General features: G+C 39.2%; 1 protein-coding gene across 1 annotated transcript in view; it reads left to right on the top strand.

The window, feature by feature from the left end:
• The window catches only part of ANK3 (ankyrin 3), a 208,328-nt gene that overhangs the window by 45,255 nt on the left and 146,759 nt on the right, over window positions 1-16,314 (top strand). The window contains 3 exon segments of the mRNA XM_037399071.1: window positions 14,654-14,755; window positions 15,242-15,340; window positions 15,720-15,818. Of these exon segments, the coding sequence (XP_037254968.1) occupies window positions 14,654-14,755; window positions 15,242-15,340; window positions 15,720-15,818 (300 nt within the window).

Here is a 16,314-nt window from a genome sequence, read left to right as displayed (position 1 = left end):
TCTCATGTTTCTAGAACTGGGATGTTTCCTTTTATTGTTTTGAAATTATAGTTTTCAGTCTCAAAACAAATAGTAACGCTAAATGAAAATTCAGCTTTAGAAATTGGATATGATGTGGTGGTGTGGCAGCTTGCAGTAATGACATCACCGAGGTAGCTGCAGATGATTGAAATCTCTGTTACAAAGAGATAAATTCACTTAAACTAACTTGATCATCATCTTGTATTGAAACCCAGGTGGGAGGCTCCTCCAGCCCTGCAGACAGCTGTTAGCCTCTTTGTATTTAGTCAGTGGCAGAAGTGAGTCTCCATCATGGATGCTCTAATGCCATAAGCAAAAATGTGCAGAAGCAGAGAGTAGTTATTAATAGGGTGCATCCTCACTGACATTAATGAAGTAATTTCAAGCTAGATCACCTGAGTGCGTGGCCTACATTATTTATTTAGTGATACACTGGGGCCTCAAACTTTGCACCTTCTGAAAGATTTTACATACATAATTATCAACAAATTCTGCATTATAACTCAAGAGCGTGCAGCTACTACCCAGTGGCTGGGCTGTAGTCAGCAAAAACATGGAGAAGTCTTTCTTGAAAATTTCAAATTATCCTTATAATAATTTACAAATATATTATTTCTTTTCATAGAAAATGGGACATTGGACATAGCTTGTCTGACAAAAATACTAGACTTTATTATTTTTCCCCTCATCTTACCCTCTCTGTTGTTCTGTTCAGTGAATATCCTCGCCTAGCTCACATGTGAGGTGCGATGTGTAACAGACAAGCGCAGTGCATGCTGTGCAGGTGCTTCGGGTGTATTGATGAGTTTACTATATTCCCTTTCTCAGAAGGTGGACATTCTTTAAAGCCACTCCTAATGTAAATGTAGCAAAGCATGAAGAAAATTCCTGCTACTGGCAATAGTTTCCATTGAAAAGGAAGAGATCTGCTTACTGAAATCATGGACCTCTCTGGGCTTCCCTCTGAAGCAAAAACATTTTTCTTTTGGTGCTGCTTTTAATCGCTCTAGTTTAGGAACTTGAAGTATATATAGAGAAGCCTTTTAGTTGAGGAAAATAGCCTCTAGAATGAACGACACAACTCTATCATAATTAGTCATCAGAAAATCTGAATAAATATAAAACTGCCATGGAGTAGGAGGCAGGCATATGTGGTATTCAAAACACACAGAGTGTAAAATGATGTTATTGTTGCCTTTAGAAATAGTTCAAAGTAGTCTGCATTAGAAAGAGCTGATAAGCAGAATGACAAAAGCTTGTTTCATGAGTGATTCCAAGCAGCAGTGGTTTTCTGATCAGCTGATGCTGCAGCTATTTTGGGTATTCCACAGATCATGATTACATACACAGGGAATGATTGGAGGCAGCAAATATGGTAAGTGAGCCAGGAATCCTGGGACACGCTCTGTTACTAACTTAATAGTCTTACAATCACTTGTCCTTTGCCATTTAAATAGCCAAGGGAAGTCTAACAAGTGACTGTGCTTAGTTCCTTTAAAAAAAAAAAAAAAAAAAATGGAAACCACTTCCTGGAGCTACTATTTTTAGCAATGGTGCAGTGTCCAAAGTGTTAACTAATTGAGTCATCAGGTTTCATATCTGGCCAGAGAAAATGGCAGTGGAAGAGGGAGAATGCTTTCCAGAACAAGTAAGCATTTGTGGATTCTGAAATAAGAGTAAAATCTGCATTTTGAGTTTCTTGTATTAGTGTTTTAAGTCTTTGATTGTATGAGACAAAGCTGGATGTAGGAAGAGGTACGTTTCGGCTTGTTTGGAGTATTTTGTGTTCTGATGGTTGCATTATGGTATAGACTGAGGTAGTAGTCAAATGGTATATGGAATTATTTGCTCTCTCTCCTTACCAATGGCTATATTCTGTTCACGACACTGTAGAACACACTGATTAAAATTGCAGCAACATTTTGCAATGTTTTATTCTGTGATCAGGGCCTTAAGTAACCTAGATATATGTAACAATTTTGTTCACTGAAATGTTTTAGCAAATCTTGCATATTTTGAAAAAAAGTGAACTGAAATCTGTGCTTTTAAGCCGTATGTATCAAATAATACACAACCTCTACTGACAATCCATAGGTCAATTAAACTTAAAAATGAACCGGCTGTAGTGTTAGTAGTATGCTAGTAGTGGCCTGTAAGGAGGCACTATAAGGATACCTGTAATTATCACTCTTACTCACAGGGATAGTCCCAGTGACCTCCAGGTTGCTTCCTATGCTATTGAAAAATTCCTCAAGTGAGTAAGCTGCTGTGAAATTACATCTCTCTACTACGTGAACTAGGCTCTGAGGTTCTTTGATAATAGCTTGAGTTATCCAGATCAGTTTAAAAACACAAAGTTAAAACAATTGTTCTCCAGGCTGCTTTACTGCCCAATTAAAATGCTGTGTTCCCAGGAAAGTGTGGTATTGTGTTATTAGTATTGATGAGTGCCAAGTTTTGTGCAAGAGTTAATTAATGGCAGTATTTTTTCCAGTTAGAGATATTAGTGATGGTAGCACCCACCCATTTAATAGCTAATTTCCATGTCAGCAATAGCTTTGTGCTCTGAAAAAATACTGCAGTAAGTTCTCTTAAACTTGTACGTTGTTGTTTACTTGCGGTCAATGCAGGACTTGGTTGTTGTTCCCTCTTAAAAAACATCTTTAAAACTCTAGCTGGTTTCTGGTGAACGCTATTCTTGTTCATAAATTCATTTCCACTAGTAATTTCAAAACTACAAAAATATTTATTTGGCGAATTTTCTTTGTGTAGCAATTTCTTGTAGGAGAAGGTTTTGTTAGATTCAGATGTTTCATAGTATTTGATTAAACTCTATTTTATTTTTTTTTAATCCTGAGAATATTATTTACTCTGTGCTGGATTTTTTTTTTTTTTTTTTTTTTTTGCATAGTAATATCTGTCTTTAGGGTGATAAACATCTTTGCTGATGGTTTATATGAGCCCCAGTAGTATAGAACTCAATGCAGTCCTGCTATTTCCTGTGTGCAACAGTTTGGAGAGTACTGCGAACTGAAAATCTTGCTGTCCTTGAGCTGTGGCATTGGGAATGTGCTGGTCTGCAGTATGCTCTGCCTGTCTGTGTTGCAACAGAATGGTATTTGCTCTTACTTTACAGGGTTTTGTTAGAAGTTGCATAGAAACTGATCTTTCTGTTAGCATATACATTGTTTATTGAAGGTGTAGTAGCTAGTTGAAATGGAGTTGAGCAATGGGGACGGGGTACAGTATGTATTTGTTTTGTGTGGGTTTTGTTGATGTTTATGGTAAATTCTGTTTTCCATTTCTGTTCCATACATATTTAAATCTCCTATAAGTTGCCATGCATGTTTTAGGTGTAAAAGAGAAACAAGATCTACTGCACTGCACATTTTTCCTGTAGATTTGCTATTCAGAAGTGATATTTTAATTAACATTGTATACTAATGTCTTATTCTATCGTCAAATGCTAGGGGAGATTGCTCTACAGGGCTGGTAGGCAGTACGGTTGGCCATAGCTTATTTCCGTAAGTGTGTAATGAACTGATCTTCATTTTAATGGTTAAACTAAACACTAATTCTGTATCTATGTTTATTAAAATAGTAAAGTCTTCTAGCTGAGTTTGGAGAGTGGTAATTCATTAGTGAAATACCCGTATTTTCTTCAATTAAACAATAATGTATTTTCCAAACATACTTCATTCAGATGCTAAGACACTGGTAATTTTCAGATCAAAATAAACTGTGAAGTCTGGTTAAGGTGAAGTAAAATGGTCAACTAGTTCTGTTGGTTTTATTTTTATCAAAAAAATCAAAGTCCCTCCTGAGATACTCAGATAAACATGGTTCTTCCGCAGAATTCCAACTCTCTAGGGCACAGTGGCTTTGAAAGCCAGAAAAATACTAGTTCAGTTCTGTAACTGAAAAGTGAACATGCAAAACTGGCACCATCTAATCTGCAGTGATTCATCTGTACATAATTTTTTCTCACTTTAAGAATAAAACTGAGCTACGTTATCTTTTCTTTCCCCCTCTGTTCATCTCGAAGACCCCATAGAGCTAAGATTGTTCTCACTGTTACTGTTTTCATCCTGTTTGTACCTGTAAATGCTGGTCCTATCCTTTCCCCAGTGGTGCTTTAGATACCTCCTTTTGTTTCAAAACAGAATCTTGTATTTGGAGTCAGAACTTGATTCTAGTTTAAAACTCTTGATAACAATTGCAGGGCTCTGATTTGTAGTTTTTGCTCACAGATTTTTTGCTTGGGCTGGGAAAAGCAATTTTCTCACTGGAATCTAAGCTAATCCTCAAACTTGGAACATGTGGAGTGAGGAACAAACCACTTGTGAACTAATTTACATTTGCTGCATACACCATTAAATACATTTCATCTAAACAGCCCCAACAAATGCTATCACAGAGCTTTCCATGCTATTGCACAGATTCACAACAGTGAATGTCAGTGTTTAATGACAGAAGAGGAGGAGGAGAAAGCGTTGGGAAATGTGGAGGTTTGTGGCTCTCCTGTGTCCAGCCACACAGCACTGTTGCCCACATCATAGCGCATCACGTCCAGGAGAAAGACAAGCTTTCATCCATGTTTCTAACAGTAACAAACAGCAGTGTTAATTCCTGCTGTGGTTTTCTCTGACTGTCCTTTGTGGTTTATAGTAATATGGCTGATTACAGAATGGTTCTGGAGTTACTGGGTCATATCCACGACAGCAGGATCACATGGAGAACAAGATATAGCAGATTATGGTCAGCAGGGAAATTCAGCTCCTGTAGAAGAACATGGCCAAACCAACACAGCCCAGAGTATTCACTGATGGTATTCTCCAGTAGGTCTCATACATATCCAGACCAAGATTAAAATTGTCTCGTGCCAGGTTGCTCAGCTCCTGCATTTGAGAACTGTTTGCTCTCCTCTGTGAAGTTGCCCTGATGAGTTTATGAAGTGCTAGCTAGGTTTTTCTCCTTCTGAATAACCAAAATTACCTCAGCCAGTCTTTGGCTGTAGGAAAATGTTCAAATCCTTAGGTTCATTGGTTCTGTTAATTCTTTCTCATATCAGGGCCTATGTATTTCACAGCAGATCTACAAAGAGGTGTCAGGACAGATTGTTCTGTGAATGTTACAAGCTCGCCTAAGGTAAACTGCTATGACGAAACTCATGTGATGCCTCTAACCAGCCCTGCAGAACTGAACGTTACCAGGTTTACCTCTGTGTTGTAAATCTTGCTCCAGAAGTCCCCTTAGTGCCTGAAAGCTCTTTAGGTAATTTCCACCAACCCTTCAGATTCTGTATCTGTCACATGAACTACATGGGCTTTTCCAGCCAGAGCCTTTCTTCAAAAAGGTGTTCAGCTGCATAAACTGGAAGAGGTTCTTTGCTTCTGCCAGAGGTCATAATCCCTGCTATGGAAACCTATGCATTGGCACTTATAAACTGATACAGGTTTGTAATTCCTGTAAGAATCCTGAGCAGTGTGTCAGAAAATTTAAAACTGTAGTAGGTAGCTTTAAAATTAGCCGTTCAAATGCCTCTTAAGCCTACAGAAGTGTAAACCTTAATTTTGTGTGGGAATGGCAATACTTGCAGTGTGTTTCTTTGTGTATTTTTGCCACCTCAGATATGGCTGAGCAGTTATTGTCAGTCTTTCGATTTAATGTTGTTCAAACTTCCGAAGAAGAAGTATTTAGGTTTTGAATGAAAAATGCGTTCAAAAGCAGGCATAAAGTGGAAAGGCAGAGATCAGGAAACTTCTTAATTCACTGTACTGAAAGCTCTTAGTAGATTGTATATTTACAGAAGAGGTTGTGTAGCTTGTCTATGGTTCCTATAGCTTGTTTGCTACGGTATTTTCAGGGAATATGTATGTGCGTTATGCTTCCACTGACATGCAGTTTGCTCCACTTTATAACCAGTGACTTCCACTTCACCATGTCTGATTGAAGCATATTTACACAATATTTTTCTAGTAAGCTCATTTTGAGCGAATACAATCTGTCTCCCTAAAATCAGCAATATGATCTGATTTAGGTTTATACTAAGTTTTTTCCCCATCTGAAATTATAGATAAATGAATACACTTTTAAAAATGTTTTGAAGAGTTTTGCTGAACTTTTTTCCTCTCTTTTATGGATCCTGATTCTAAAATCAGATGTACACAGAGAACAGGAGGTGGACTGACTGCCATAATTCATGCAGTGATCTGAAGAATGTGACTTCAGCATGGAAATGGCTTTAAATTTGAGCCTGAGATGTGCTGAAATTATCTCCATGCTCATTGGGTAGTCAGTTTCTGAAAGAAAAATAGCAGGGAGGAGATCAATGGCATCTCGTCCAGCTTGACATATAAGAGAGTTATTATCTTCAGGTGAGTATAAACATAAGAAGAAACCCTTGAAGCATATCCAGCCTTTCTCTAGCTCTTTGTGACTGTGGTAGCAGTTATGAAAGGCAGTGACTTATTTCTCATTTGTAAGTGTATGATAGGAAAACTTTAGAGAGAGATGAGTCACTACAGGCTTGGGAGTTTCTTCCCAGAGTTTGAAATAAACTTCCAGAAGTTGAGGCCGTCAGCCTGCAGACCGAATCTTGAATTTTAGATGCTAGAATCTTTTGCCTTCAACTGTATAGGATCTTTTTCATTGATTGTATATGTGAGTTGGTTACAAAGGGCCTGGTTCTTTGCCTGATTGTGCACTTCTAATGGAGTACAGTGATTCACTGGTGATTTTACTGGGTTTAGAATCTTGAACAGGGTGTGTCCTCATTTACCTTGTCATTCAAGTTTGTCTTTTCATACAGGGCAGTCTGATAGCTGTAAAGTCAATATTAAAGGAGTCTTAATTTCCTGTTAAAAGAAAATAATTCTTGTGATTTGTTGTTCATGCATACTTAATTTTTGTGTGTGTCGTGCGGAGGTACATTGATTATGGAGTCCTGGAAAATCAGGATCTTGCTTTTGGTGTTACTAATTTAATGCATTTGTACTAGTGATTGTGTTCATAAATTCTTCAAGTGAAGCTGACACATCAGACTTGTGTTTCAAAATCTCAAAACCCCATCTATGCAAACTGACAAAGAGTATTGGAAGTAGTGTAGAACCTCACCTCCTGTCTGAACTTTGTCCCTGTGGGACGCGTTTGATCTCAGTTCAGCTATTTTCTTTTGGGTTGTCAGATGTTAATTTTTTTGGAATTGCAGTTAAATTGTTCTGTTATCTGTGGTGACAAGTAAATAATATGGAGATAACAGCTTTAGGGGTGTTTTCAACTTGGATGTTATCTTCAATATGTTATACATGTTACATATGGATGTTAGGCAAGTGTTTCCCATCTAACTCTGTGTCTGTTGTTTGTGCCTTGGAAACCACAAACCCCTTTGCTCATTGTAGAAAACCAAAGATTAACAGTAAATTTCATTTCTACCTTCTGCTTGAATTTTCTTAGGGAGCAGTCATTCGGGTATCTAAAGACACCCAAGGCTGGATTAGTTGCACTGTAAATCTCAGGACTGACTAGATTTATAGTCTGCTGAAGTGGACTGCATGCGTAAAGTCTAAGCAACTTACACAGTAAGAAAGCGGCATCACAGCTTCACAGAAGATGCTTGTCATTGCAAGCAAACAACTTGCTCTAGACCTCTTGACCTCTTGATGCAGTTAATGGCAGTGATAAACACCACTTGTATTGGAAGCTGTGAAATGTTCTTGTATGTACCAGCCTTAACATCTCAGGCTCTGGGTCCTTTTCAGTCATCTTCCACTCCAATACAGATGGTTCATTTTCAGTGGTAACAGTGAGTGCAGATTCAGTATTTTGCCAAGATAGACTCTAAATGGGTAGAATGGCGCAAGTGATCTTGAAAATGGTATGTACTAAACTTGCACATCAGAGACTTAACTTGTCTTGTGGTCCAGGAAGGCAAGACTCTTGTTTGCTTGGATGCTTTCCTGGTTTGGTCAAGGATTTCTAGAAAGAAGTCGCTGAATCTAAAATGCATTTTCCACTCTGTTTTGAACTGCTTAAATGTGTGATTTTCAGGAAGTATTTTATTTTCTCTACAATTATGTTAAGATTGACTACTGTACAAGAATAGACCCTCAGCTGTTGCAAATACAGTTGATTATAGATTCACACTCAGTTTTTGTGGAAATATGAGGTGGTTTAGTCTCCACTGGTGTGACCACGAAGAGTGGTTTCACGCAGCCTGACACCAGTGTAGTTTTTTAACTTGTGGAAAACATCATAGTTACATAGTTGGAATAGGGCTATTTGTGGGGACAATGCAAATAGTATAAGATTTTTGGCTGCTTTATCATGCACAATACAATAATATGATCAAATAAAGGTAATGATTAAGCTGCATGATAAGGCAAACAGAGGGATTTGTTTTGGTTTTGACCAATAATTAAATAATTTCTTATTTTGCAACCATATTCAAAATTGCTGGCCTTCCCTAGCTGAAAGGTGTTTCCTTTGAAATTGTCAGACAGTTGGTATGGAGCTTTTCCTGTTGCCCTGTGGTTGTGTTTAGGGCTGTGATTCCAAAACCCTCTCTCTGAAGGATAATTAACAGCAGAACTGCAGATAGCAGTTGGCCCTAGGCAGTCACATTCTTATCAGAAGAAAACATGTATGGTAGTATAGCATGTAAAGCAGGAGTACAACCGCAGCTGTTTGCACAAAGATCATCATCTCATCTGCTGCAACCAGCCCCCTTTCTAATAAAGAAGATACAAATGAATTTTTTTAATACAGATTTAGTTATGAGGTAGTAGGGAGATAGAAAGGACACAGCTGCTTGGAGGATAGATGAAAAGTCTCCCCAAGAAAATGTTCTGGCTGGTTTATTTCACATGGTTCAGATGCTGCTATTAACTGGCCAGTATAGTTTATTCAAAATGAGGTTTCATTCCTTACCAAGTAGTGTAAAATATTTGCTTGGGGGAAAATTGTAAATTAACATAGGAGCAAAATCTAAGAAATGGCAAGGACCTCCAGTCTCTAGTGTAGTGCTTAGTGCCCATCAGAATTGAGATTTACTGGGGAAAAAAAAAAAAAAGTCCATCAGTTGCAGTAAGCACACCCTTATCAAAATAAGCAAAAATGTTATAATCTGTTTCCTCAGATCATCTCACTCTGCTGCAAAACTAGTTCTGTTGAGCACGTTTCCAAATGGAAGTAACATAAGTTCATCCCTTAAAATGAGGTCATTGCCTCCCCCCTCAACAAATGTTAGGCATGGTTAGCATCTTTTTGTTGGGACTCAAGCCAGAATGCATCCTGCTCCGGCACAATGGGAACCTGCTGGGGGTTTCCCTTCACAACAGCTACTGTTAAAGATGGAGTGAAAAACAAAACCCTGCTCCCAATGTGAAAAAAAAGACTGGATTTTTAATCTGAAAAAGAAGCCACTGTAAGCAGAACACAAAGGAAAGAGAGATAAGCATACTAAAAATGCCATCAGTATGGGAGGGGCCTGTGCACATTGGAAATAATGGCTTTGCACTTTTGAGAGTTCACTAAATAATACATATCCTCTGTTTTCTGAGAGGACCCCATCTAGTCTCATAGAAAGCCAGGCCAGACCCTGGGGTGATGGTCAGTGAAAATTTCCTAATAGTTTTTGTCTTTACTCATGCTAAATAGTCTTAACTCACTGGGAGCACTTGGAGAACAAGAGAGTAAATATGTATTTGTTAGTGTGAGTCAGCATCAGCATTTTCCGTTTTAAAATGGAGGCTTAAGATAATATCCAAGTGACTTGGGAGTTAGTCTTTCCTGTAATAGAAATATCCTTAACTCATGTAGCTTTTCCTCAAAATGGGGAAAACAGTTTTCACATCTTACCCCTGCGTGTCACAGGTTGTGCCATCCATTATGTGGCAGGGCTGGAGGACCTTAGGGTAAAGAAGGTTTGGGAAACAGAACTGCTACCAGCATGGGTTATTCAGCCTCAGCCTTTTTCAGAGACGTCTCCAGGATGAAGGCTGTTGAAATGAGCTCCAGACTGGAAAACCTGTTGTGGGCTGCAGGCAGCCCACAATCTGCAAGCTTACCAGCCTGCTGTACATTAGAGAATTTAATTTTTATAGCATAGTACATTAAAGGGAAATACACAAATTTAAAAGAAATATACATTGCATAAAACCTGCATTCGTTAGCCAATCACCTGCATTTATGCATTTCTTAAAATTAGAAATAATCCCTTTTTTCTTCCAAGAAAGTATGGGGGTAGAGGGGAGAAGTCATACCATCTGTGAAGAAAAAGCTTGATATTATGCATGCATCAGTACTGGTGCTCTCATAAATACACTGTTTATTAAATATTGTCTGAATAACCATTTCAGAACTAAATGCTGTGCACAGGATATGAGGTCTGTCTCTCCAAGAAGTGAAACACTTGCAGGAATCTTGAATTTAATTGAGTCTGGGTATAGAGATTGAAAGTTTAGCATCCCCAGAGAGCACAAGAGGGAGCAGGGAAAGGCTTTGGGGACACAGCCTGACACAGGGATCCTGTCCAAACGCAGAGGAAGGCTTCAATCTTTGTGGCTGACTGCAAGAACATCTAAGATTCAGGGTGCTTTGATGTATGTCCCATGCCTGTTGTTCTCTTGATATTTGTCAAGACAGTAGAGAATCAAAAGCCGATTTTTCATCTTCATTTCACGTTGGCATTGATTAAAAAAAAAAGCCAAAAAAGAAAGAAAGAAAGGGATCTGAGTAGATTGCTAGCTTACAGAATGCCTCTCTCCAGAATACTGGGGGTTAAGTAGTTAGTAATGGAGAAAATTTTTATTAGGCACTGTTAAGGAATTTCCTGCGACGTGCTGGCTTTTCAGATGCCAGCTAGCCGTGGAAGGTGGAAGTGGGTATGTCGAGAACAGATACCACACAGAGGGGCAGTTACCGGGTGGGTGTCCTGAGTGATGGCTGGAAACCTAAATCCTTTATTCCCTACTTTCCTTTTTAATGCATTTAATAACCAGGTCCTGATCAGTCTTTTACATGGGCTTCCAGGTACGATGGCAATTCAGATAAATAACTTATTTAACATTATTGTTACGCTTGTTTGATCTTTTAAATCCATCGGTGATTAGAGCTTAGGCTTGATGCTGCTCCTGTCTGTGCAATCCAGAGGCAATTACAGGCTCTATCAGGGATTCCAAGAAGTTTTGTTTTAAATGAAACAATGCCAATTGGAAATGACATTTTTCTACTTTGCTGTGGTATTTAAAAAAACCCAAACCTGAACTGAGGCTTTAAATAGAAATGTAACATGAGAAAATTTTAGGTCAGAAATGTGAAAGTTTTGGTTTGATGCTTTTGATCATTTTCTACTGACCCCTTTTGCATAGCTTTTGTAAAAGTTGGATAGTGTTCATCAGTTCTTGTGGTTTTGGAAATGGAATGTCTTAAAAACAAGGGTATTCAAGGCATTTTGCAAGGTAGAAAAAACTTGGAAGTCTGGTCTTTACCTAAGCAGGTCTGAAGTAATGCCTTAGGTATAGAGAAAGTGGAAGCTGGCAATGCTGCTTCTGAAGGAGCTGGAATTACTTTTGGTTTCCAAAGATATTGGTGCTCTCTTCTCTCTAATGTTATTGCTTGTTTCTGCTTACGGCAGAGACTGTAATGGATGGAGAGAATCCCAGAAGCCCCACTGAACTTTTTGCACAAGTGTACAACCTCAATCTGTTACCCTTCTGTGCAAATCTCAACATTTCTGTGCATGGTGGCCCAGAAAGGGTGAGTTAACCAGTGTGAGGTGAGTTAACCCTGCCTGAGGGCTTGGGAGCTTTAGCCAAAGCCAGAAAAAAAGGTTTTCCCTCTTCTCAGTGCACAGGGATGTGTTACACCCTGGCTGCCAAGGCTACTCATGGAGTTTCACACACTAGCTCACATCACGTTCAAGTAACTGGAAACCAGTAAGGTGGAAACTGGAAGTGCCAACTCAGATCAGCTGAGGTGTGGTAGAGTTTGTGTGATCCCTGGCATAGTGTCAAGTGGCAGCTTCTCTGGGTGCTTCCTAGCTGTCATTGTAGTGTCTGCGCATATTGGCGCTGCTTTTCTGTATGGTGCCCCTTGTGCTGGGAGCCTGTCCCTGCCTGAACAGCGAGTCCAGGCTGATGGGTGAGCTGGGTGCTGTGCCCGCACCCCACCAGCCCTGCCACACAGGTGGCAGCCCGGCTGATGATGTCAGTGATGCTTCTGGATATTTTGAGCAAAAGGAGTGAGTTTTGAGTGGTGACTGGCAAATGAGGGCATGCTTTTTGCTTGAGGGATTTCAGGAGTAGATTTGTGCATCACTTGCCAGCACCTGAGCTAGCTTGATCTGAAACATTTTTTATATGTCCCAGGCTGGAAGTGGGACCTAATATTTGTCCATCCTCCTGTTAGTGAGCAAGTGCTTCCAAAAGAAGTCCTGAAAAGATACAGGCATTGCTCTCCCTTACGGTGTGAAACAGCAGTTAGCTGTTAATGTGAATACCAGCTATCACTCCTTCTGCCATCCCCCCTCCCCTCCATTTTGTCTGAGCAAACAAAAAGGTTTAAATGTTTCTGAGTATGAGCAGTGTTTCTTGTCTAGCGTGCATTAATGTGACTGGTGGGAACTGATTTTCCATAGCAAGCTTCTCTGGTGCATCCCTTCCCCACTCAGAAGCAGCTGTAAACAGCTGATGTTAATTATCGTCCACCTGCTGACTATGCCAAACAGACATGCCATTACACTGTGACAAAAAAGGCTCCCAGTCTATTAAGTCCTCCCTCATACCTTTAGTAATGCTGATAAAATGCTGACCTGTTTTTTACCCCAGTGGCTGCTGTTGCTAAGCACCGAGAATATGACCTGTCTTCTGTAATAATCTGCATTGCACAGTTCAGATGATCTTCCAAATGAAAGTGTTTTACCGCACCTCTCAGGGCAGCTATTCTTCCCCATAGTCTTTTCAGTTCGGACCATGTAGTTAGTAGCACACCTTGTTTTTTATAAAGCCTAATTAAGCATTTGTATTTGGTGACTGTTTTGTTGGCAGCAGATCGCAGAAGTTGATTTGTAATGATCACTGTGGTGTGCCTGGAAAATAATGATTAAGAGCAGAGAACGCTGTAAGGTAGTAAATTACCATCGCAAAGTGGAATGCCATGTGTGTAAAACTTGGGAGAAAATGAAATCCATAAGTAATTGTTCTGTCCTTGGAAGAGAGAGCTTGTTGTATTGAAAGTACTAGTAAAATAGTCTTGTAGCTTGTACTGGCACAAAGAAAGCAGAATCCATACCCACTTACCATTTTGCTGTCATTATGCCCAAGATTGCTTCATCAACCTCACAGGAAAGTAACTTCAGATGAGCTTGAAGCAATGCCGAACGGAACACTCCAGTTTACAGTAGTTGCATTGACAGGAGTGGGAGAAGATCTATAGCAATCCAGAAAATGGGGAATAATAATAAAATTATAAGTAACTAAGCCTTGGTGACAGGGCGTTTTGTACTTCTCTCAGCAATTACTGCTTTCAATTTTTTCTATGAAGATATCTGTTGCACTCTTTTAGAACCTTGAGGGATCGTAAGGCACTTAAGGTTGTAGTGGTGTAAGCCTGTGATGAAATGATACTGGGCAGGGGGAAGAAGACTATTCCTGTTATACCAATAGAGAAAAGGACATAAAAAAAATATGTTGACTGCCCAAGATGCCAGGGAAAGCATCAAAGATTATACAATTTGTCCCTCTTGAAAGCTAACCCAGTTCATTCCACTTGCTCCAAGGCAGGATCAGCATTATCTTAAACTGTCCTTGGTGGATATTTGCATAACTTGTTAAAACCCTCTGGGGATGGGAATTACTTTCAGTGACTCTTTCACGACTTAACCATCCTTTCTGCCATCCTTATGTTCAAGCTGAAGTCATCATAAAGCAAATTTGCACAGCTATCTTTAAAGTAAGATCTGAAAAAAAAAATAATAATTGCAGCTTAGATAATAGCACTGCACCTAGGGATTTATGGCTACTTCACTGAATGTGGGCAGATATTGTAAATATAACGTGCCATAAAATGCAAGAGGATGGAGAAGATAAAACTAAATGTAATCATATGTTAGATTTCAAAATGCCTTAATTTGTAGAACCGGTTTTTTCATTCAGTAGTCCAGTCCTTCAATGTGGAGTATTTGGATCTTTTAAGATCTGTTGTGTGAGATTTCACGGTACTGGTCTGATCCGTTGGCTTGGACATTAAAGGTTGTGTGGCACTTCTGGAAAGAGCAGAGTGGTTTCCATGGAGTCCTGTCCTGAGCCTCACCATGTTTGTCTTCCATGCTGTGTACCAGATGTGTCCCTGGCTACTAGCCTTGCATGTTAGACAGTACTGCATAATTCATTTTTATATATGAAGTCAAATCTTGTGCTGCCTAGTCAGGCAGACAGCCTATTTACACCAGAGAGTTTGCATAAGCAAGGAGTGCAGGATTTGACCCATATTTCATAAGGCAGTTTGGCATCCTTTCATGTCTAGTTAAATGTATGTACAATATGTTGTATCATTAGTAACTTCTTTGACAAGGGAATATATATTTTATACTGTGCTGCAATTTTTAATTGGGCCTTTTCATTTTTTCTTGCAGTCTGACACAAATGCAAGTTACCTGAGAGCTGCTCGAGCTGGCAACTTGGAAAAGGCTCTTGACTACTTAAAAAGTGGAGTGGACATCAACATTTCAAATCAGGTTGAAGAATATTTTGATCAAATTTCCTGGATAAATACCTTTCTCACTATTTCTTCAATCTCTCTTTATATTTGCACTTCATGTTGATGATACTTTCTGTGGATTCTGATGAGCCATGTTTACATGTTTTATCCAATTAAAATGGGGGGGTTACCCTTTTTTTTTACCCAAGACACAATTTCACTTCTATTTGGAGAATGTTGTGCTATTTACCGTTATCTTTCATTCCATTTGTATTACATCAGATCATGAGACAGCACACAGAACTTGAGACCCAGAGCTAGTATTTCCTGACTTAAATCATTCTCTTTCCTTATAATCTAGTTCTTGTAAAGTTTACATGACAGTGGGTTTTGGAAGCAGTTCTCTCACTGGGATATAATAATTTGTCCCTTGATATGTTTGCTATGCTGGAAAACCTTTGTCAATTTTTCCCATTGCTTTTCTTCTTTTCTTTTCTTTTCTTTTTTTTTTTTTTTAAATCAGAATGGGTTGAATGCTCTCCATCTTGCTTCCAAAGAAGGACATGTAGAAGTTGTCTCTGAACTGATACAGCGAGGTGCCAGTGTGGATGCAGCGACAAAGGTCAGTCAGGCCTATCTAATTGTTATCTTGTTCACATTGATGGCGTGGGCACAGGGTGTCAGCCAACTGACAGACATTTCTGCAGCACTAGTTGCCCATCTTCCACTGGTGGAGTGGTCTCAATAACTCTTTAATAGAAACTTTTTAGATTATAGTAAATGCCACAGGTTACTAGGGATGAGATTTACTGAACAAATTGTAGATTCCTGTCTTGGTTTCTGTCCATGTCTTCTAGATTAACTTACCCATTAGAAGTATTCAGTAAGAGTATACCATTGCAAGAAATACTGTATTTTAAAGTGGAATATATTCTTGATAGTATTGTCATGTATTCAAGCTCAGGTTTCGTATTTTCAAATATCCCTGTCTCTCACTCCAGAAAGGAAACACAGCATTGCACATAGCATCCCTCGCTGGACAAGCAGAAGTAGTCAAAGTGTTGGTGACAAATCGGGCCAATGTCAACGCACAGTCTCAGGTAAAGTGATATTTCCCTGTTTGGTACTATCAAAAGCTTTGTTGATATTAAAATCATTCTACACTTATAAATGATAATATTAGTAGGTGTATTTGTCAGATCTCATTGTGTTAATACTGGTCCCTGAAAATAGGGTTTAATAGAGTCAAGAAGATGAATGTAATTCTGCTAACATAAAAAAAAAAAACCCAAACTAACCTCCTTTGTCACCTGTTCCACACACGTAGGTAACCAACATCAGGTGCAAGGAAAAGTTGAAACACACAGCTGCCATTTTATTACTGAAGTAGGCATTTTAGTGAGTGTAGTGCTGAGTTCATTCCCACCTTGTAACTCAACATACAATTAAAACTTCAAATTCTTCCAGCTCTCCCCCTTCTGCTCTACCCCTTGCCAGGTGGTCAGAGTGTACCAAGAGGCATCATGGACATACCAAGACTTGTCCTCCCCCACAGGCATGACAGCACAATGAAATCCCAGGTTGTGTTCAGGTCTT

The sequence above is a fragment of the Falco rusticolus genome, chromosome 9, assembly GCF_015220075.1.
Source record: "Falco rusticolus isolate bFalRus1 chromosome 9, bFalRus1.pri, whole genome shotgun sequence".
In the NCBI taxonomy this organism is placed as follows: Eukaryota; Metazoa; Chordata; class Aves; order Falconiformes; family Falconidae; genus Falco; species Falco rusticolus.
The sequence above is the reverse complement of the archived record's forward strand: the minus strand, read 5'-3'. Positions and strand labels throughout refer to the sequence as shown.